The following is a 21,198-nucleotide window of genomic DNA, read 5'->3' as shown; positions in this document are numbered from 1 at the left end:
AACGCACACAGAGATATCTACTTAGTGTAAAGTGATAGCTTTTTTTTCCTGCCAGAATTAGGCCAGAACAATGTGAGATGAAGGGCTGCTGGTAGCACAACCTGAGATTTTCCTCCAATGTGGATGACATTAAACAACCTCAGCATGGGCTGGAGAGATGGCTCAGTGGCTAAGAGCACCAACTGCTCTGCCAGAGGTCCTGAGTTCAATTCCCAGGGACCACATGGTGGCTCACAACCACCTGTAATGGGATCTGGTGCCCTCTTCTGGTGTGTCTGAGGACAGCTACAGCGTGCTCATAAAATGACCTCAACATATTTCAAGTTAATCATTAAGAGTAGTGTCCTAGAACAGAACAGTCTGTACAACAGTTGACCTTCAATCTGTATGGTAACTCTCTGAGAATGATTAAGAGCTGGAAGGTTTTTAAGCCTAGAAAAACTAAAGGAAAAATGATAAAACTGCACTGTGGGTAAACACTAAGCAACCACTGGGAAAGATACACTAGGACCTTTTTTAATGCATCTAGTAACAGAAAGTACTAAACAAGTGGCCAAATCACACCAGGGTGTATTTTTTAATTTATATGTAGTTTTTTAAGGAAAGGCTATCGAGAGTAATTAATAAACTAGACGTGCTTTGTATATTTATATTGTTTATTGCACCCCTGATCAAATGTTACATTCTGAGCTTTAGAGATAACACAAACAACTGTGATGTGGTCATTATGCTTTTAATGGAGATATAAAACTTATCAATGCAAAAGAAAGTTTTATATATCATCAGCAATAGTGATTAACTTAAAATTATGTTTTAATGTGAATACAGTGTATTAGACCAAAAAAAGAAACTACAAAGTTCCCTGCAACCTAAAATATTGGAAAGGCTCCTTATTGTTTTTACCTACCAACTTTATAATACTCAGTGGCATCAGGGGAGACAGAAGAAAATATGAGGCTCTTTTCAGCTATGATGTGGAGCTTTAGTAAAGCTGTATGGTAATGTCACTATGGGACCATAAAATTTTCCCAGAAGTACTTCCAATAGCATAGGCATTTCAGAGGCTTAATAGTTCAAAGCATAGAAAGCAGCTAAGTTATTATCCTAGAGAACTGTAAAAGATTAATCCTGCTACTCTCCTACAGAGAAACTTTCTAAAATACAGACATAACTCAAGGATGTCAGTTCTGTGAAGTTTCAATGAAACACTCCAAGGCACAAGCGTTGAGCACAGCCTATTAATCAAGGTGTCACTGCACTGTACTTTTGGAAGTTCAGGATGCTGTGCTTGAAGTGACAGGATGTTGACTTTATCCCTAGGTAAGAGCACCAGGTATCAAGCTCAGCTTCCATTTACACAGGATGCACCAAGAGATCCTTAAGATGATGAGTGAGTGGTTCAGGTACTACATTCCTAACACATTTTACGTTTCTGCTTTAGGGCTCTTTAGTTAAAGCCAAGATTTGTAGGACTTAAGGGGCTCTGATTGCCCTAAGAGTGGTCTTAACATAACAAAATTCCTTTTAAAGAGCTCACTGGATACTTGGGAAGAAATAAAGGCAACAATGTAGTAACTCAATTTCTTCCAAATGAGAAATGTTAGAAATATGTAGGCTAAATATATGATGAGTATCAAAATTTGCAATATAACTAATAGACATTTAGTAGGGAAAAATATACTGTATTAGCAAGGTTAATTATTTGTGTGAAATATTCTATATATCAACTGAACAGAAAAACCATTTCAAATCACTAGAAGCCTATAACAAGAGAAAGAGCTAAAAGACAAGTGTTAAAGAACTTTACTAACTTGAACACATTAACACACTTGATACAGAAATATTTCACTCATAAAACTAGTGTTTGCTATAGAAGCTGGTAAAGGCCTGTGTGTTGGGATGCGGTTTCTAGTATGGGAGTCGGTCAAGTTACTGTTTCCATAAGAATGAATCACCTTCACTTCAAGCCTCTTTCACAGACTTAACTCATAGTTTATGATTTCTTTTTAGTAGTTCAGAACTAAGCAGGACAGAAACTAAGCTGACTTGTCAGGCCTGGAATGCACAATGGTTTGGCAAGTTGCAGTCACTCAGCTCAGGGATGTGCGATAATCTGCAGGGAAGCTGCTCAGTTCTAGAAGTCCATTCCTTCACATCTGTAAAGAAAAGCCCATAGACATTTCAGTTCACTGCTGAGAGCAGAATTCTTCCCACTGTGAAATAGACTCAGGTCTTAAGCTACCACAATCCATGAGGGAATAAGAAAATAGGCAGTTAACAGACTGAAAACTTCGATAAAGTTCAAATGTTATTTTTAGTTTATTATTTGTATGATGCACATGGGGGCATGTGTGCTATATCACGGTGTAGGTATGGAGGGCAAAGGATACTTTTGAGGAATCAGTTCTAGTTTTAATGAGTTCTAGGGATCGAACTCAGATTTAAGAGACTTCTATCCATGTACAAATTAACAGGAATATGGTTCACTGGGGGGAAAACATAAGTTGGCAAGAAGCAAACATTTCTGAGCCACTACGATAATGCTGATGCAGGTACCTACCTGTAGAGGAGTTCTGTACAGCCATTTGTCTTTGTCAACTTTAAGTTGCATACAGGCAAAGAGATCACAAACTGTTGGGAGGCCATAACAGTCTGGGCGAAAGTTACGTTCTTCTTGTAGGGGGGAATTAAGAAATACTTCCTGCAGGAAGATAAAAAAGGGGCTAAACTCCCAGTCAAATGGTAGAGAACAATGTAAGTATCTCTTCAAGAACAAAGGTAGCAACCAACTGTGACAACAAAACAAGATCTTTACTGCAGTATGAATGCTAAGGACCTGAGAAATTCACACACAAAAAAAGTTGCAGCAAGTTATGAGTTATTATCTTGTGACTTGGGAAAATTACTTCCTCAGCTGAATTTAGCAGGAATTAAATGACTGAAATGGGCAAAATTTGGTCTCTGCTCACCTGTGCCTTCTTTCGAAGTAGCCACTTATCTTCTCCAGAGGAGAACTGGCTGAGGCTTCCCACTTTCTTTCTTGGTAAGACCCAGTCAGCAGGGTTAAAAGGACACCAGGAATTGGTCATGGAGCTTTTAAGCATTTCTTTGCCAGCTCTCTCCTCCATACTAGGCGCTTCCTTAGGGCTTTTGCGTGTAGGCCCAATAAGCCACTCTGACAAGGAACTATTCCTTATGACTTGGAAGGAATCAGCAATTCTAGCAGGAGCCATAGCCTTAGGTGCCTTAGCTTGTTGTGTTAGCTCATTTCTGGAAGGGCAGAGCCACAGAGTCAGGGCCTCTCTGTGTTTCTCAGACTCAGCTTTGGGTTCCATAGGCATACCATTCTTGTCCTTTCCTTCCTTCTTCAGAAGCCATTTGTGCATCGCTTCCTTCTCACAGTTGTCATCACACACACACTCGGCAAAGCTGGTGCAGGGCTCATTGGCTTTGCACACTTCCTCTACTTTACATGTGTCCTGATGGTTCTGGACAAGCCAGCCCTCAGTGATTGCGCTTGGGACCAACACTGATTTTTTGGCCTCTAAGTGGTCATTCAGGCATTTCAGATTGCCCAGGTTCTCAATCTCCACGCCTCTGGGTTGGTTACCCTGACAGTTGGTGCAGGAGTCAGGTTTGACAAGCCAATCACTCACATTGTAGGGCTCTCTGAACACCTGGAATAAGAGTTCAAACTTCTCACTGGTTTCACAGCTGCCATTCATAGGCTTCTCCAGCTCACAGGGTTCCTGAGGAGTCACCAGCCAATCAGACAGGTCCAGCTCATCCTGATCACAGAGTTCTACATCTTCAGCCTTTTCAACTTCAGTAGAGAAAGAATTGGTGCTGCAATGGCTGTTACATTTTGAAGAACTTGGTTTTCCAGGAATTTCTTGTTGATGACTGTTAAGGAGCCAGTTTTCTAAGCCCTTTAGATTACCCCAGGCATCGCTGAAGAAACTGCAGGTTCTCGCAGAAGTCTATAAAAGAAGTACCCAAAATTAATGTTTAATTTTCCTGAACAAAAAAATACAAAAACATTTAAATGAAAATCCCATTTTTTTCTAAATTTTTTCAAAGTATGAAATTGAAACTAAAAGTATTTGGAGCACTGTATTAGATTTTAGAAAAGAAACTGGTATTCTTGGCATAATGCCTGTATGATAGGAGGGACATCTAACAAACAAAACTACTGCTTCAAAAGCTAAATTGATACTCTGAAAATCAAAGAAACAAACTTGAAAACAACTCCCACTACTGGAGATGTTCAGTGGTTGGCAGTTTGAAGAGAATGGCCATAGGCTCATATATTTAAATGTTTGGTTTCCAGGTGGTAGGCTGTTCAGAAAGAACAGGACAAGTGGTGTTGAAGTTGTTATCACTGGGCTTTGAGGTTTCAAAAGCCCATGCTAGGTCCAGTGTTTTGTCTGTCTCTCTACCTCCAACGGGCAGATAAAATGTAAAGTCTTAGCTACTGCCACACTCCGTGCCATGAGCTGTGAACTCACCCTCTGAAATTTAAATATTTTCTAAGTTGCTTTGGACCTGGTTTCTCTTCACAGCATATAGAAAAAAGTAAGACAGTGGTAAATACTCTATTTATTATCAACTGTTAACTTCCTAGAAAGCCAAACTGACAAAATGTATCAAAAGTCAAAAGGGTACATAGGCAGAATAGTATCCTAGGAATTCAATTTATAGGAATTTACTCCTAAGAACTTATAGCTCCTAAATGTTTAGGGAACAGAATCTTGAGTTTCAGTCAATCAAACTATATATAGTCAAACATTATACACTTGCCAAAATGAAATACAGAATGATTGTTTTATTTTGAAATAGGGTCTCTCTGGCTGTCCTAGAACTTGCTCTGTAGACTAGACTGGCCCTGAACTCACACCTACCTCTGCCTCTGCCTCTGCCTCAGCCTCCCAAGTGCTTGGGATTAAAGGTATGTGCCACCACCACCTAGCACAAATGAGTTTTAATTACATGCATGTACAGAAAAATGCTGTAAACAAAAATATTTTTTAATTTTTTAAGCCATGTATAGCTTGAGTGACTCTTTGAAGATTTATTTATTTAAAGTGCATTGTTACTGTCTTCAGACACACCAAAAGAGAGCATCAGATCCCAACAAAAATATCTTGATGTCGTCCTTTCTCTTAAAATTATGGACTTAAATGTTGCAAGATTTTTTTCTAAACTTCTTTTTCTAAACCCTATTACTATTGTAATTAAAGATTTTAAAACATGTACTTTTAAATAATACTAAAAAGCACAAATTATTGTTAACCCAATCTACCCCAGAAACAATAAAGGCAGCCACACACCTGACTACTCTCCGAGGTCTGTTTTGGGATGAGCCAGTCCTGTGGGTTGGTACTGGGTGCGTAAGGAGCCTGAGGACCAGTGGCAGGTTTGCTTACAAGAAGCCACTCACTGAGAGACATGGCTGTGCCACTGGATGCTGACTTCTTGAAGCCATGAAAAAAAAGAAAAAAGAAAAAGAAACACTTAGCTGCTCCGTAACGAGGCAGTATCAAATGCAAGAGTAAACTTAGCAGAAACAGGAACCCAAGCACTCTAACCTAGGGTTACCACTAACCTTAAAGAAGTCACATGCCTTTCCCAACCTCAAATGGTTTTTTTCTTACTGGGCTGGTGAGATGGATTAGCAGTGAGGGCACCTGCCACCAAGCATAACTGAGCTGAGTTTAACCTATGGGATCTCCATGGTCCTCTGACCTGCACACAGGCACTGTGGTATATGTATCCCACCATACATAAACACAAATATAATTTTTAGAATTCATTGTGTGAGAGGGCACACACTGCATGGCATGTGTACAGAGGTCAAAGGACAACTGTGGATTTGGGTCTCTCCTACACAGGTTCCATGGATTGAACTGGGATAACTTGCAGGGTTAAGCCTTTACCCCCTGAGCTATCTTACCAGTCCCAATTTTCACAATCACAAAACAAGACCAGGCTAGTGGTGCACACCTACAGTCTAGCCTCTGGGAGGCCGAGGCAGAAAGTGTCCACATTGAAGCCAGTCTGGGCTATATAACTATGAAATCAGATGGAGGCAGTCTGAGTGCTAGAGTTCTCCTCAACTCAGATGTCTTCAATCTTATTCACGTGCTTTTACAAACACATCTCCAAATTAGAGGATCCACAAGCAAGAACAAGTCAGTAACAATGTTAATAATTTCCAACAAAGTGATTATTTTTCTCCTTAATCTATAAAACTTAAAAATTTATATAACTAAATTTTTATTTGACATTCAGTGCTTCAAGAGAGGCAAACAAGTGGATGGTTCTCAAGACACCAAAGGCCAGGCAGTGGTGGTGCACACCTTTAATCCCAGCACTTGAGAGGCAGAGTTCAAGGCCAGCCTGATCTACAGAGTAAGTTCCAAGACAGCCAGGGCTAAACCCTGTCTCAAAAACTACAACAACAACAACAACAACAACAAAAAAAAAAACTACACCACAAAAGAATTCATAACGTAATGACTCAATTACCAGAAACAAAACTTCGGTTTACCTGTTCTGGCACCTGGATACACCCTCTTTTCTCTAGGAAAGGCCCAATACTTGAAGCGCTAGCATGAGCCATCAGATGCTCAGGAATTTGCTATAAAAAGAAGAGAATTGTGTTATTTACACTGTGATCTCCTACCAAAAAAAAATGTGATAGCATAATCCTAAATTTCAAAATCATTGAACAAAGCATTCTAATTTTACTAAAGTACTATTCACTGTAAGTCCAATGGCCTATAAGGTTTGAGTTATCTATGTCATCGTAAGATATCTTCTCTACCTTGATTTAAACAAGACCCATGAGACTATACTTGGTTGACTGTCCAAATCTATAACATTTATGTTTAAATGTGTCAAAATATTTTTGAAGACAGAAGACAAGCTCTAAGTATTCTCAGTGAGTCAGCAACAATCTCAATCTGCCGACATACTGTCTAACATAGTCCATTTCTAAAGCTCACTGCCTCTAGCAAGCCACCGTCCAGGAGGCCAGAGACTTGAAAAGTGACCTAAGAAATAGCAGAAATTAACATTACTTACAATGGTCTTGAGGGATCCAAATGTGGTGATAGTCTGGCGCAGAGCAGATGTATCTGCTTCAAAGAGTAGGACAGTTGAGTCTTCAGGCTTGAGGGCCAAACTGCCCAGTCTACCAAAATGATAAAATGTAGGTATTTTTCAAGGAATATCAATATCAGCAAGTGTTAACATTAAATATAAATGTAGGATGGTTTTACACAAGAATACAAAGTTAAGTCCAACACATGCAATGAGTTGCATGTGACTTGCTTTTATGCCTACTAGTACAGACCAGGGTCAAAACAAGTAAAATGTCTTTACCTCTCCAAACACAGGGAGACTTGATTGGCAAGATCTTTGTTCTGGGTATACTCCAGTTGATGAATAAGACAACTGAATTGGCCCATTAACTACAAGAAAAATGCAAACATCTAGCCACAAAGATATTAAAAGTACCAGGAATATCCAAACTAATAAAAACCACTTTAGATTGAACTTTTATCTGACATAATATGAGGCAGAGAAAACATTTACTGGAATCTAGAACGCAGTCACCTTACCCAATATAGCTGCTGAGCCTGTTGCTGCAGTGTCTCCTCTTTAAGCTGATAGATGAGATCTACCTGTTCATTGAGCCACACCTCACGGCTCCGAAGGCATTCCAGGTGGCGACTTATACAGCTGTGAATCTGAGCTTTTACCTAGGAAATGCAGAGCAGTTATGTGGTATAAGCCAAAGAACAATAATTCCCATAAACTGTTCATGCTCTTCAACTGTTGAGGGTCAGAAATCCTTTCTTATTCACAGGCCACTATGAAGGGTCTCCCCTTTTCAGCATATACTCAAAATTTTGCCTCCAATCTCAGTGATCCCATGAAGTCCTATGAATCCTAGGTTAAAGAATCCAAGTCAAAAAGCATACCTAACTTCCAAACTCCTTCACTTCTCCTCCCGAGAGGATCAGGCTTATCTGGGTATCAGCAATCAAAAGACAAAGATATGCCAGGGATACTAATTCCCCTCAGCTTTCCATGTAACTTTAAAATATAGTCTTACAAATTTATCATTGATAAACTTGGTAGTGCACACCTTTAATCCCAGCATTAGAGAGACAGGAAGGCAGATCTCTGTAAGTAAGACATCAGCCTGGTCTACAGAGCAAGTTCCAAGACAGCCAGGACTACTCAAGAGAAACCCAACTTTGGGGGGGGGGGGGGCGGGGGAAGAGCAAACAAAAGAAAAAAGGATATGCTAGCTAGTCTGTGTCCTTTCCCACATGCATGGAACAAATAGTCCTTTAGAGTAATTCAGAAAACAAGAAGACCATTAGGATTGATAGTTTAGATTAATTAAAAACGAATGTTCCTAAGAATGTATATAGAAATTAACATTTTGTCTATATACAAACATTTTGAGGAAAAAATTCAAAACACCTATAAATCATATGGGCACCCATATATCATAAAAGTTACCCTTCAGGGGGGAAATGTTTTCTAAATCATATACAACCTGAAGCACTCACCAGCAGAATGCTATTGGAACTAACAAATTTCACTCTGACATGCAAAGTGGCAGTCGTTTAGAGACTGCACTACTCAAAATCATGTGACCAACAAGTTAGATTAAGTGGGCACATAAAGAAGTGACATTTTTTAGTTATCAAAAGGGTGTAGCTGCCGGGCAGTGGTGGTGCATGCCTTTAATCCCAGCACTCTGGAGGCAGAGCCAGGCGGATTTCTGAGTTTGAGGCCAGCCTGGTCTACAGAGTGAGTTCCAGGACAGCCAGGGCTATACAGAGAAACCCTGTCTCGAAACCCCTCCCAACCCCCCTTAAAAAAGGGGGAGTACAGCTATCCTGAGCATTGTGGCACGTGCCTTTAATTAATTCCAGCACGCAGGGAGGTAAATCTCTGAGAGTTCCAATCAGGCAGAGTATTAGGGCTAAAACCATTCAGGATATGGGATCAAACTTTCTGGGTGGCATTGAGAAGTCCTTTGCTATGCTCTAACCAGCCTTGTGCTATAGCCAGACCAAGGAAGAGAAAAGCACACAGCACACCTCTCGTAAGTTATCTTTAATTTGCTGTTCAGCCCGGAGTACTCCACCAATAGCAAGCTCCAGCTCCCTCCTTGCATCGCTGCACCTCAAAAGTGTTTCCCTATTACTGAAGCAGCCACTCTGTTCCAGGGGTGTGTTCATTCTGCTCACTGTTCCTTTAAAAGAAAGAAAGAAAGAAATCCAAATAGCACCATAATTACATCCCCAAACTATCTTTCAATCATGGCCCAAAAGGTTTCTCCAACCAGCTCTCACTACTAACAACTTCGCTGATTCCAACACATGTACATATTGCCTCCCTTCCTCACCAACCTATTTCTGCTAGAAAACTTTTAGGTGGAGGGGCGCCACGCCTTTACTAGCACTTGGGAGGCAAAGGCAGAGACAGAGGCAGAGGGATCTCAGTGAGTTTTAAGGCCAGCCTGGTCTACATACAGAGAGTGTTCCAAGACAGCCAAGGCTCCAGAAACCCTGTCTCAAAAAACCAAAAGAAAGGAGGGAGAGAAGGAGGGAATTCTGACTATTTTATTTAAGGACAATCTACATGTAAATATGTATATCTGAGAAAAATACACTAGTGGTCCTGAATTAGCAGAGCACATGCTAGTGAAAACATCAGAACATTAAGCCATGTTTGAGACTTCCAGGTGTAATCCCAACACTAGGTGGGAGAGGAGATCACAGCAAGCAGGACTACATAGACTGGTTTTGAGACCTTGTCTCAAAAAAACAAAACTAAAACAAAACCACCAATGGTTAATAAGTTTCTTGACTGCAGATGTGGCTCAGTGTAGAAGTAACTCTCTTACCACGTGTGATTCCCCGGGTTTTATCCCTACCACTGCAAAATAATGACAATAAAAATGGACTTGAGATATAAAAAAGATGTAAAGCTAATTTTTCTGGTTCTAATTCTGTCATGGGTTTTTACTTGTTTTGGAGATAAAGTACATAAAAATGTATTTGATAGTGAAAGTATAAAATCCAATGTAAAACTACATTGCTTCAGAATTGCTATTAAAAACTATTCACTAAAAATAATACAGTCTTTGGGTCTGGTTAATTTTGGTGCGTTATTTTGGATATTTGCAAGTATTTTACAGTAAAGTTTATACAGATATTTTTAAAAGAATGCAAATTTCTATGCTAGCATACTTGAAGTCATGAGGCACTTTTTTTTTTAAAGATTTATTTTATGTATATGAGTACACTGTAGCTGTACAGATGGTGGTGAGCCTTCATGTGGTTGTTGGGAATTGAATTTAGGAGCTCCAATCGGCCCCGCTCGCTCCAGCCCAAAGATTTACTGTAGCTGTCTTCAGACACCAGAAGAGGGGGTCAGCTCTCATTATGGGTGGTTGTGAGCCACCATGTGGTTGCTGGGAATTGAACTCAGACCCTTCGGAAGAGCAGTCAGTGCTCTTACCTGCAGAGCTATCTCGCCAGCCCCATGAGGCACTTCTATCTGTAGACTAGGACTGAGCTGTATGGGAGGAGCCATGATTACTTTGAAACCATCTGCTGGCAGTAATTTGATAGAGCTTTAGTTAAACACTGCTCAGAGTTGGGTTCTGAGGCAGGGGGGTTAAAGTGTGGTCACAGGAGCACAGAGAGAGCTCTGTCCTCTGAGAGAAGGTGGAGCTCAGTTCCCAGCACCCACCTGTGAAGGCAGCTCCAGGGGAGCTAACATCCTTCTCCTGCTTCCTTGGGTACCCACATAACAGGGACAGACAGACACACAAAAATACTTTTTTAGCAGACATTATAGCTAGTAAGCTATATCTAGCAAAATGATTCCATGTAATTTAGATATAAAAGATTTCTAAAAGAGAATTTAGTGTTAAGTACCCTGAGTTCTCTAACAGAAGCAGGAGAAAAGCACAAGTGACAGAAGGAGATGAACAGGAAGAAGTGCGTCAGAAAGTAGACTAGACAAAGTCCACTGGAAGGACAGCCATGTTCGTCTTGGACAGATTTAGAATTAAGGTATAAGCACAGAATGCCTAGCATGCATGAAGGCCTTGGTTCAATCCTCAGCACTATAGAAACCAGGCATGGCCGGGCAGTGGTGGCGCACGCCTATAATCCCAGCACTCTGGGAAGGCAGAGGCAGGCGGATTTCTGAGTTTGAGGCCCTCCTGGTCTACAGAGTGAGTTCCAGGATAGCCAGGGCTATACAGAGAAACCCTGTCTCGGAAAAAAAACAAATCCAAAAAACCAACATACATACATACATACATACATACATACATACATACATACATAAATAGAAATAAATAAAAGACAGAGATGTTATTGAAGGCAAATTCTGACTTGGTACTACTATACTGGATATTTGGAAATTTTAATTCATGTGTTATTTGGATGTATTTGTCACAAGGTTTAGGCTGAAAATTATTCGAGTAACACGAAGCTAGAGACATTTAGAAAAAGGGAAGGAGGGCAGAGGGGAACACCTCCAAACAGGAAGGCTGTTTGGCCTAGATAAGCACCTCTGGGAGGACATGATTACAGCTCTCCAACATCTGGAGACCTGTCTAGTAGACTCAGACTTCAGAAAGCCTCACGGAGGGACTGTCTTAACAAACATGACTCAAAGAAGCCTGCTCTGGTCTCTGCAGCACCATCCAGCTCAATGAACGCAGTCACAATGGCTAGCTGCCCGTTTGAGGCAAAGAAGCATTCTGGACTGGCCTTGACAGCATCCCCAAGACCAGGTTTCACATCAGGCCGAATGCTGGACAGAAGCAATACTGAGTTCTCACCCTCAGAAATAAACTAGGGGCCTGGAGAGGCGGCTAGGCAGTTAAATGTACTGGCTGCTCTTCCACAGAACCATTTTCTAGCATCCACATGGTGGCTCACAACTATCTGTAGGTACAGTCTCAGAGGGTCCTCAGACACCAGCCATGCAAGTGGTACAGAGACATAAATGCAGACAAAACACATGAAATAATTTTATATAAAAAAAGAAGAAAGAAAGATAAAGCTTAACAGGCTTCCTTACCCCCTTCAGCAAAAGACTCAGATCAAGGAACTTCTGAGTTCCTACCAAATAGTCAAAGTTCAGTACATTTTCTAACTTCCCACTTCTGTTACCTCAGTATGTTTACCCGCAATGACCTATAGAAGAAAGGGCTTCCTCAATCACATTTGTCAGAAGCCCCTGTGGAATTTTTCCTAATCCTGGAAATAGCAGCTGCTTTAATTTGTTTCCATCTCATATTATGTGCGGGCTTCAAGTATATTGGGCACACACTGTAGGGTCTTTGACAAAACCCTGCCAACACAGTAATATTGGAAGGTTTGGAATGTTTAATGTCACCCATTACCACGGACTGTTCCACAGTGCACTCAAGTTAGCCATGTATGACCTATGTAACTATTTTCCCAACTGTCTTCACCTGTGTCACACTTCTCAAGTCCTCTCTTGTGTGGAATGCTAAAATGCCTTACACTATGAAATTTTTAATTAAAATTCTGCTTCACAATGTGAAACACCCCCCAATTCTAGATAAGCCATAAACACTCAAATATAAGTAGAGCAGACTGTACTACCAGATTCTTAACAGTAATCCTTGAAGTCCAATTACAAACATGTTCCCAGGAGTGGACACAGACATAACAAATAGCAGCTCAAGGCAGATCTCAGCACTCAGGAGGCTAAGGCAAAACTGCACAGAGCTCAAGTCCAGTCTGAGTTACATAGTGAATTCTAAGACATCCTGGGCTACAATGTGAGACTGTCTCAACAAAATCAAAAAAATCCCTAGTTAATTTTCCTCCTGTCAGCAATGAGAAGCTATAAAATCTTTCAAAAAGCAAGTCATCTTGTTAAAATTCACAAGCCTACCTCAGCCTCTCAACAACGTGGATTACAGGCATGCGCCACAACTCTGTCCTAAGTTTGAGAGTACTGGGGAAATGTAAAAGAAACATACCCAATCCTCAGGCATCACCACCCCCAATTCCCCCGTAAATCCACCAAGTTGAGGGGAGGGCAGTATCTATGTGCAGCACACATATCTAGTTATCCAAAGACTTTTGAGCCAATACTGAGCAACAAACCACAAACTAAAGATAACTTGATATCATATGCTTTAAGCATAAGATTTCCAAAAAGCTGTAATTCTCATGATTCATACTAACCACAAACTGTAAGATGGAAAAGCTTAGAGGGGAAAAGTGTCTAGCATGCTCGAGGTCCTGAGTTCAACTCTCAACACTAATAATATAACTAAATAAAACCTCTGCTATTTTAATACAGAACCCACATTACATGCATGAAGTCAAAGTAAATGACATATACACATACATACATACATACATACGTGTGTGCGTGTACGTGTGCGTGTGTGTGTGTGTGTGTGTGTGTGTGTGTGTAGAACAATGAATCTGGAGCTCAGCACAGGTTTTGTTTGCATAGACTCCTTCTACCTTAGAGGCCAAAAGGCAACAGATCCCGGGAACTGGGGTTACAGGTGGTTGAGCTACATGAGTGCTGGAAACCAGCCTGGTCCTTTGCAAGACAAGCAAGTGCTCTTATCCGCTGAACCAGCTCTCTAGCCCCTAAATGGCCCTTTTAAAGGGTCACAATCACAAGGGGTGAGACTTGGATTTAGAACAAGGGTTCTCAAGGGTATTATAACCCATGAATTATGTTTGCCAAAATTAGAGTTTCAGATTAATGTTATCAAGGGTTTATTATTAATTTCCACAAAGAGTCTCAATACATTTTATAGTCCTTGGTAAGTTATAAGCAGTGTTCCAGAACCATCTACCTTGGATTCCAACTACAAAAACAAGCAGCACTGTCACGATAGGCTCCTCAGAATAATCAAAATACTCCCAAGTACCAATGTCAAGCTAATGGAAGAGAACCTTCAGTTCCAGCATGTGGAGGTGATCAGAACCACTCCAGGCTTTAGTTGTTGACAGAATCAAGGTTTTAAAATAGACTATCTTGTTTTATTATTTAATGCAGGGACTCACCAAGCAGACCACGCCTGCCTCTGCTTCTGGAGTGCTGGGATTAAAAGCGGGTGTCACCTCCCCTCACCAGAAGCGATAATCTCTTAATGCTAGCCTCCAGCTCTCCTTCTGTGTCAGCTTGCTCTCTGCCTCCAAAAACTGCCCTCCATTTTTTACTGATTTTCCTGGCAGTTGAGTCACTGAAGTCAAGAGGCCATAAGAGGCCTACAGGACACACACATACATATCTTAAAAGACTGTCAACTGAGTTATGTCTGAAGAGACAACCTACATGAGACCGTTTGTACAATCTTGGAGTGAGAAAGCTATCAATTTAGTGACAGTAAATGGTATTTTGCAATTTTACCTTGAGCCATTTCTTGACTTCACTTGCTGGTTCTTCTTTCAGTAAGGTCTTTTAATCACAGCACATTATCTCAAAGAGTACACAAATCTTAAGTTTAGTCCAGTTCAAATTCTTTTACCCTCCGCAGCGCTCTAACTTGCTTTCACAAGCAGCTACTAGACCCAGCACATAAACTCTAAGCAGTAACTGAAGGAAAAACAAACGGCTGCAAAGTTCTGCCACTTAATAGCAAAACTAAGTAAGGTTTTTCTGTTTCAAAAACTAAAAAACTAACGGTAAAATTAAGCTAGAGTAGCAGTGACTCAAACAGCTTTCTGGGCTTCCCGTTGCCCTTTCTAGGAGCGGCTGGTGAAATTGGTCTCCCAGGGCTTCCCGCACGCATGCGCAGTCTCCTGGCCCAGGTTGCACACTTACCAGGTAGTCTGGCCCCGCGGCGAAAACTGCTGCGAGAAGATGCTCGACAGCCTTTTAAACCCTACCGGCCAGTCAGGCGCCGGGCCAGGTCACGCCCCGCCTTGCGCACGTCTCGCCTCCCCTCCCCTCCCCCTCCACAAACACACGTGCTACTCCTCCCACCACAGGGCACCGTGCGCATGGCTGGAGCCTTCGGCAGCCCCTGCCCGCTGCCCCGGGCCCAGCCGTGGTCACTAACTACAGAGCACAAGCAGGACCCGCTGGCCGACCGCGATAACGGCCCAGCTGCCGGCTGGGGTTCTCCCCAGAGCTATTGTGATTTCGTTAGTTAGGAGATTTCTCCTTTTATACGCTCAGAAAAGCTTTTACTGGCTGGCTGGCAGGCAGAGGCTGGCTCTGTGAGTTTTAAAGACCAACCTGGTCTGGAGCGCGAGTTCCAGGACTGCTGGAGCTACACACTGAAACCCTGGGATGGGGGGCAAGGGGGGTTAGGGGGAAGAAACAGAAAAACTCTTGCTGCGTAGTTAAGGCTGGCCTCTGACAAGTGCCTGGGGTGACAGAGTGCAGAGACTGGCAGGATACAAAGGGGGAAGCCAGGGCACAGAAAGAGAAGCACGCCCCTCACCCTGGGATCTACTTTACATTTCCTGTCTGAGAGTAAAGAAACTACTGTCTACAGCGATAGAGCTTGTTTTCCTTAAAGGTATTTCAGAAAAGGGTATCAGAAACAACCAGTTGCTTCATCTGTGGGGCTCGAACTTGTAATCTCAACAGTTAGGAAATAGGATCAAGAGTTAAAGGGAAGGGCAGCCACAGAACTCAAGGTTGGTCCAGGACACCTGATACACTTCAAAGGATACAAATTAACAAAAGCCCAATGCTTATTGCAGGCCAGGATGCCCCGCCCCGAGTAGGACATATTAACTCTTCTCACCCCTAGCCCCCAACAACACACCTCACAAACCACCAGTTTCATTTACAAACACTAACTCTTTAAACCAGCTTTTATTTTTTTTAACTTAATGTTTGAACTTTACTCAACTTTTAAACTTTGCTTAATCTTTAAACTTTGTTATAAATCACAACTTTTGAGTAATGCAGCATAAGTCATGGTAAAGATGTGTACATGCAAAACTCTGAAGAAGCCTTTACCTATGCCTTTGATGTCTACAGCCAGAACAAAAGGGTGGACATCTCTTATCTCTACTTAATAAACTCATTAACTTTGCTTCACTCCGACTAGAACATTCTTTCCTAAGGTGTGGTCAGGATCCAGCCTTACAGAGTGGAGGGAAGGACATGTGAGCTGACTCACCAAGACACTGGAGGTAGTTATGCCACATCAGACACTTGTTTTCTATTTTCTAAGCATATAAAGCGGCTTTGTGGACATTAAGAGTAAAGCAACATCCTGAGAGAAGACTCAGGTCAGCATCGCCTCCTTACCCTGAAGCAGTCTGAGATCCCAATTCATACATTCATTACAAAAGAAAGACAGAAAACAGCTAGTTCCAGATATCCTGTTTGGATAGCACATTTGGTGAAGATACAAAGACCAGATGAATGAAAAATGTACAGTTCTCTGTACTTCATGTCAGTGGCTGATTCTTCGTCTATTACATAAAGTACATCTGATGTTAAGCAACTTAATCCCAGCAGGCTACTGCAGGAAAATCATCCTTGCCATCCTGGGCTAATAATGAGTTCAAAGCCAGCCTATACACACCAAGACCCTGTTCAAAATTCTAGGGGAAAGGGAACACAGCTAGTCTGAGGGGAGACGGAGGACTGCTATTGAGGCTTAACATTTCCATTTTAGTAAACTAAGAAGTCTTTCCACCTTTGTCTTGTCCAGCTTGATTTTCCAAGTTCTTTCTGCTAGCATGCTGTTAGTTCCTTCTAGGCATCTACTTTGCAAGTCACAAGCAATAGAAAGCCTTTCCTGGTCAAATACACCATTCTTCAATATTACCAGACAATAGAACTGTCATGCTGCCCTCTTGTGCCTGCTGACATCTATACAGGTTTCCAGTAGGAAGCCTCTAACAGTGGTTCTCAACCTCTCTAATGATGGCATCCTTGAATATAGTTCCCCATGTTGTGGTGACCTTCTACCATAAAATTATTTGTTGCTTTTCGTAACTACTTTTGCTACTGTTATGAATCATAATGTAACTATCTGTTTTCTGATGCTCTAAAGTGACATTATAAAAGGGTCACTGATGCCCCAAAGAGGGTCAAGACCCACAGGTTGAGAATCTATACTTCATACTTGCCTGTCTTGTTTGGCCTGCTTTCTTACTCTGAGGGCTCTCCCAGCTTTCAACACACAGCACTGTACACACAGCTTGGTATCACCTGTACCTTGGCACTAATAACCTTTTCTACATCCTGTATGTGCAACAGAGTTGGCCTAAATAAGAAAGGTACCCACAGCACTTGTACTAACACTTGGTCTTGAACTAGCCAGTGGATTAATACATCGTTTATTAATGGATGAATAAATGTGTTAACGATCAAATTCAGAGCAGCTACAATAATAAATCTTTGTGTTATAAACAGTCAATTTGGTGTTGTCCCATTAAAGCCTGTAGTATTAGTTTAGGAAAGTAATCTGGAAGAGGACAATGTTTCTAATACATTTTCCCCCAATATTGGAGGTATACCACTGAGCTTTGTATATGCTAGACAACACTTTAACTGAGCTACACCCTTAGTTTCTGACAGAGTTTCATGTAGTTCAAGCTGGTCTTGAATTCAGAATTCTGCCTCTTGGTAGACCTTCTAGACTCCCAGAACCCTGGCAACAACACCCAGAATAACTTAATTCCTTGTTTTCAAACAAAACAAAGCTGGTAAGGGTGTCCCCACAGAAATCATAATCCCAGGGTGAGTGCTGAGAAAGGCATTTTGAAACTGCCAGACCCAAAAATCTTAGTTCCACAAGCTTAAAATAACACTGAGCTTGCTGGTTAAAATGTGCACTGTATTTACAGCCAACTCAACATTTCCCCCTCGAATTTTGCAGTAAGTACCACAGAAATTCCTCTCTAAAGCCAAAGGGACTAGCAATATAGCTAAAATAAAACTCAAGCCATACCTGAATTATTTTGTAAGCTGTAACTGTCCACATATTAAGAGACTGCTTACCCAACACTAAACCAAAATGGGCGGTCAAGGTAATGCCAAAGGGGAGGAACTACAAGCTCAAAAGCCCCAAGTGCAATCCTAGTCCCCCAGAAAAACATGTTGATTTTACCACACAACCAGGCCAAGCAAAGCCAATCTAGAGGAAGACAGTCATAAGCACCTGATGAGTCGATCACGCTAGCTAAAAACAGAGCATCTACACCATAATTATTTAGCTCACTTGTCTGGGAATCTATCCAACTCAGGAAGTAGGTATGACATGCTAGGATCTAGGGTATACAGATGATAAGTTTGCAAATGATGTATGAAATGTTGGATTTACCAATCACAGAAGGCAAGCTGAGGACGAATGGCAGCTCCTCCTAGAGTCAAGCATAAAACCAGCACCACTGGTGAAATGCCCAGAGCAGAAGTGCTCAACTTAGCGGCTACTATAGGCTTGACAGGGTTAAATAGGACACCCGCAGTCACAGGCTTCCAAGCCCAAAAGTCTGAGTCTAGCTGCACCTTAGTCTTTTGGCTAAGACCTAGCGTGAGTCTAACCCCCTCAGCTGTACCTGGTACTTTGAAGGGGCCATTTAAGGTTTATGGAGTGACTCAAGTATTTAAGGTCTTGAACAGAAAGGCAGTGTTGTCCCTGAGGATACAACAGGGAATCTGCCATCTAGCGGAAATTTTGTGCCACTGGGTCATAGGCAACAATAGATTTCTGAAATAAGAGGCACAGGTAAAGAAAGGGTTGTTGACCAGCTCAGTGACTTGCAGTAAGTGCTGACCTGTGTGTTAACACCATGTGGGCAAAGCACCAGAAAGCTAGCTGAGAGCCTCAAATATGGAAGGGGTGTGTGCCAGAGTACCCAGAGTTTTATAAGACCCTGAGACACAAGCAATCTGTGCTGGCTTAATAAACTGGCCATGTGAGGTAAGTCCTACATACTTCTAAAACTTGATGCAAGATGCTTTATGAAGCATCTTAGTTCATTGTGGTTCAAGGATTTCCTACTTTTGAAAATAATTCCTCAAAAGATTAATGTAACTGTAGAGATGGGCATGAGTCATCATCCAACTTCAGTCAGGAAACTCTAAATATCTACGTTATTTTCTGAAGTACTGAAAAACAGGCCAGGCGGTGGTGGCGCACGCCTTTAGTTCCAGCACTTGGGTGGCAGAAGCAGGTGGATTACTGAGTTCGAGGCCAGTCTGGTCTACAGAGTGAGTTCCAGGACAGCAAGGGCTATACAAAGAAAACCTGTCTCAAAAAAAAAAAAAAAAGAAAAAGAAAAAGAAAGAAAAGAAAAGAAAAAAAAAAAGAAAAAAGAAAAGACAAAAGGGAAAAGGTAAAAAAAGAGAACTGAATGCAAATTTAGCTATTAGCAGTGCCAGTGCCAGAAGCTACACATTATCTCACTCATCAGAACAAGTCTGCGGGCTAGTCAATCTTCCAAACTGCAAATCATCTGGGTGTGGTGGCATGCACCTATGTAAACCCTGCAGAGCCACCAGGATTCCTGCAGTCTGTCTCAAACAAGCAAACTAAACAAACCAGGCTGGAGATGGCCCAGTGGTTATCCAAGGGCCAGAGGTCAGCTCTTAGGACCCACATCAGGGGGCTCACATGGCTTGTAAGGGCATCTGACACTCTTTTAAACAAACAAAAAAAAATCCATCGAGCAAATAAAGTGACCTGCTGAGCAGTACAAATTAATCTCCTTCTGTTTGTCACACAGTGGAACTCTTTCCAAGGTTCTGATGTACTTTAAAGTTGAGAAATGTCACCGTGGGATCCTAACGGAGAACCAAGACTTGCCTGTCCCATACACACCCAGGGAAGTCACTCAAAAGCCTTATGACCTTATTCCAAGTGGGTGGAAAGTCCTTCCAAAAGGACGCCAGGGTGGCAAGCCTTACCTACTAAACAACACTAGCAGGAGAGCTGTGTGCACCCGGGGTTAGATAACTCCAGCGCCTCTGACTTGTCATTCATGAGCTGTCGTCCCAAGTTCTAGCCTGTAGCAACCTGTTCCCACCGCAAGGAATAAAGTACATCGGAGTACATTTCTTTACATTACTACATCCTCAATACCCTGAGCATACAGATTTTGTAAATGAACACCTGAGCAATGAATCAATGATCCTGCAAGCTCTCTCATCAGCAGAAGGGAGGAATCTAACGATTTTCAGGGAATGCTAGGAGAGGGAAACGGGATGTTAAGTACCACTGTGCTCAGGACATAGTCGGCCTCCAGAAAACATTCCACCTTGCCAAACCACTAGGAATAGGGGCAAATATGCTCTGGGTCAGTAATGGAAAACAGGCCCACCTGGGACCAGAGACCCAGACAAGGGCCCGAGAAACAGGGCTGTCAACACTATAAGCCCAGAGGACAGCCAGGGCAATGTAGGGGAAGGAAGGGGAGAGACGCATTCGGGCTGCAATCGTGGCCCAGGGACGGAGCGTGTGGACAGGACAGAGGAGAGAGACAGGCCCAGCGTTGGGCTGCAGGAAAAGGTGGTAGCCTCGGGACGAGCAGAGGGCGGAGTCCTGGCCCGGCGCAACGCGGGGACTGGAGACTTGACCAGGGAAGGGAAAGGCTATTGGGCCCCACGCAGGCAGGTGGGATGGTGGCCCCGGACTCTGAGTGTCGGAAGAATGGAGCGCAGGGCAGGCCACTGGACGAAGCGAAGAGGGGAGAAGGGCCGAAGAGCAAGCGCGCCCGCCGGCCACTCTCGTCCTTACCAGCTGGCAGCGCTTCTTCCGTGATCCGAGCGGACCTTGGACCGACCCAGACGCCTATCCACGGAAGAATCCGGACGCTGAAGACTGAGTTCTCGCGATAGTACGGCCTTCCTACCACGTCTCTCCTTAGTGCTCTGACAGTTTCGCGAGATTTCCTTCCGCGCCTGCGCAAAGCCTCTAGAGGGCTCTGCGTGAAAGCAGGCAGTAACCCTCCCTGCCCCAATATAGATCCTTTTCATGCCTATCAGTAAATCAATTGAATATTTTGAATATGCTGTAGAGAAATAGGAAAGATAAAAAAAAAAAAAGAAATAGGAAAGACGAGCCTCTCACACTAAGTACTCTCACAAGGTAGATTTTGTTTAACTGTAATGTTCATATGCAAGAATACATATCGGAAGACACAAAAAGCCATATATCACGTATCTATTCAA

General features: G+C 42.3%; 1 protein-coding gene across 6 annotated transcripts; it reads right to left on the bottom strand.

Moving 5' to 3' along the window:
* Positions 1-717: 717 nt before the first annotated feature.
* Positions 718-20,870, bottom strand: Ncoa4 (nuclear receptor coactivator 4). Of its 6 annotated transcripts, none has more exons than XM_052190125.1 (11): positions 14,878-14,979; positions 14,464-14,532; positions 9,126-9,280; positions 7,626-7,766; positions 7,387-7,475; positions 7,087-7,195; positions 6,551-6,640; positions 5,331-5,474; positions 2,970-3,980; positions 2,561-2,701; positions 718-2,156 (listed from the first exon to the last, which is right to left on the bottom strand). In XM_052190125.1, exons 2-11 carry the CDS (start codon positions 14,471-14,473, stop codon positions 2,151-2,153), a joined length of 1,896 nt encoding a protein of 631 aa, XP_052046085.1. In that variant the 5' UTR covers positions 14,474-14,532; positions 14,878-14,979; the 3' UTR covers positions 718-2,150. The 6 variants fall into 6 exon arrangements, with proteins under 6 accessions (XP_052046085.1, XP_052046086.1, XP_052046091.1 ...); XM_052190126.1 differs by having other exon boundaries at positions 5,331-5,471; XM_052190131.1 differs by lacking the exons at positions 14,464-14,532; positions 14,878-14,979 and adding an exon at positions 20,765-20,870.
* Between the last annotated feature and the right edge of the window lie 328 nt (positions 20,871-21,198).

The sequence above is a fragment of the Apodemus sylvaticus genome, chromosome 8 (assembly GCF_947179515.1).
Source record: "Apodemus sylvaticus chromosome 8, mApoSyl1.1, whole genome shotgun sequence".
NCBI lineage: Eukaryota > Metazoa > Chordata > Mammalia > Rodentia > Muridae > Apodemus > Apodemus sylvaticus.
This window is presented reverse-complemented; position numbering and strand designations above follow the sequence as displayed.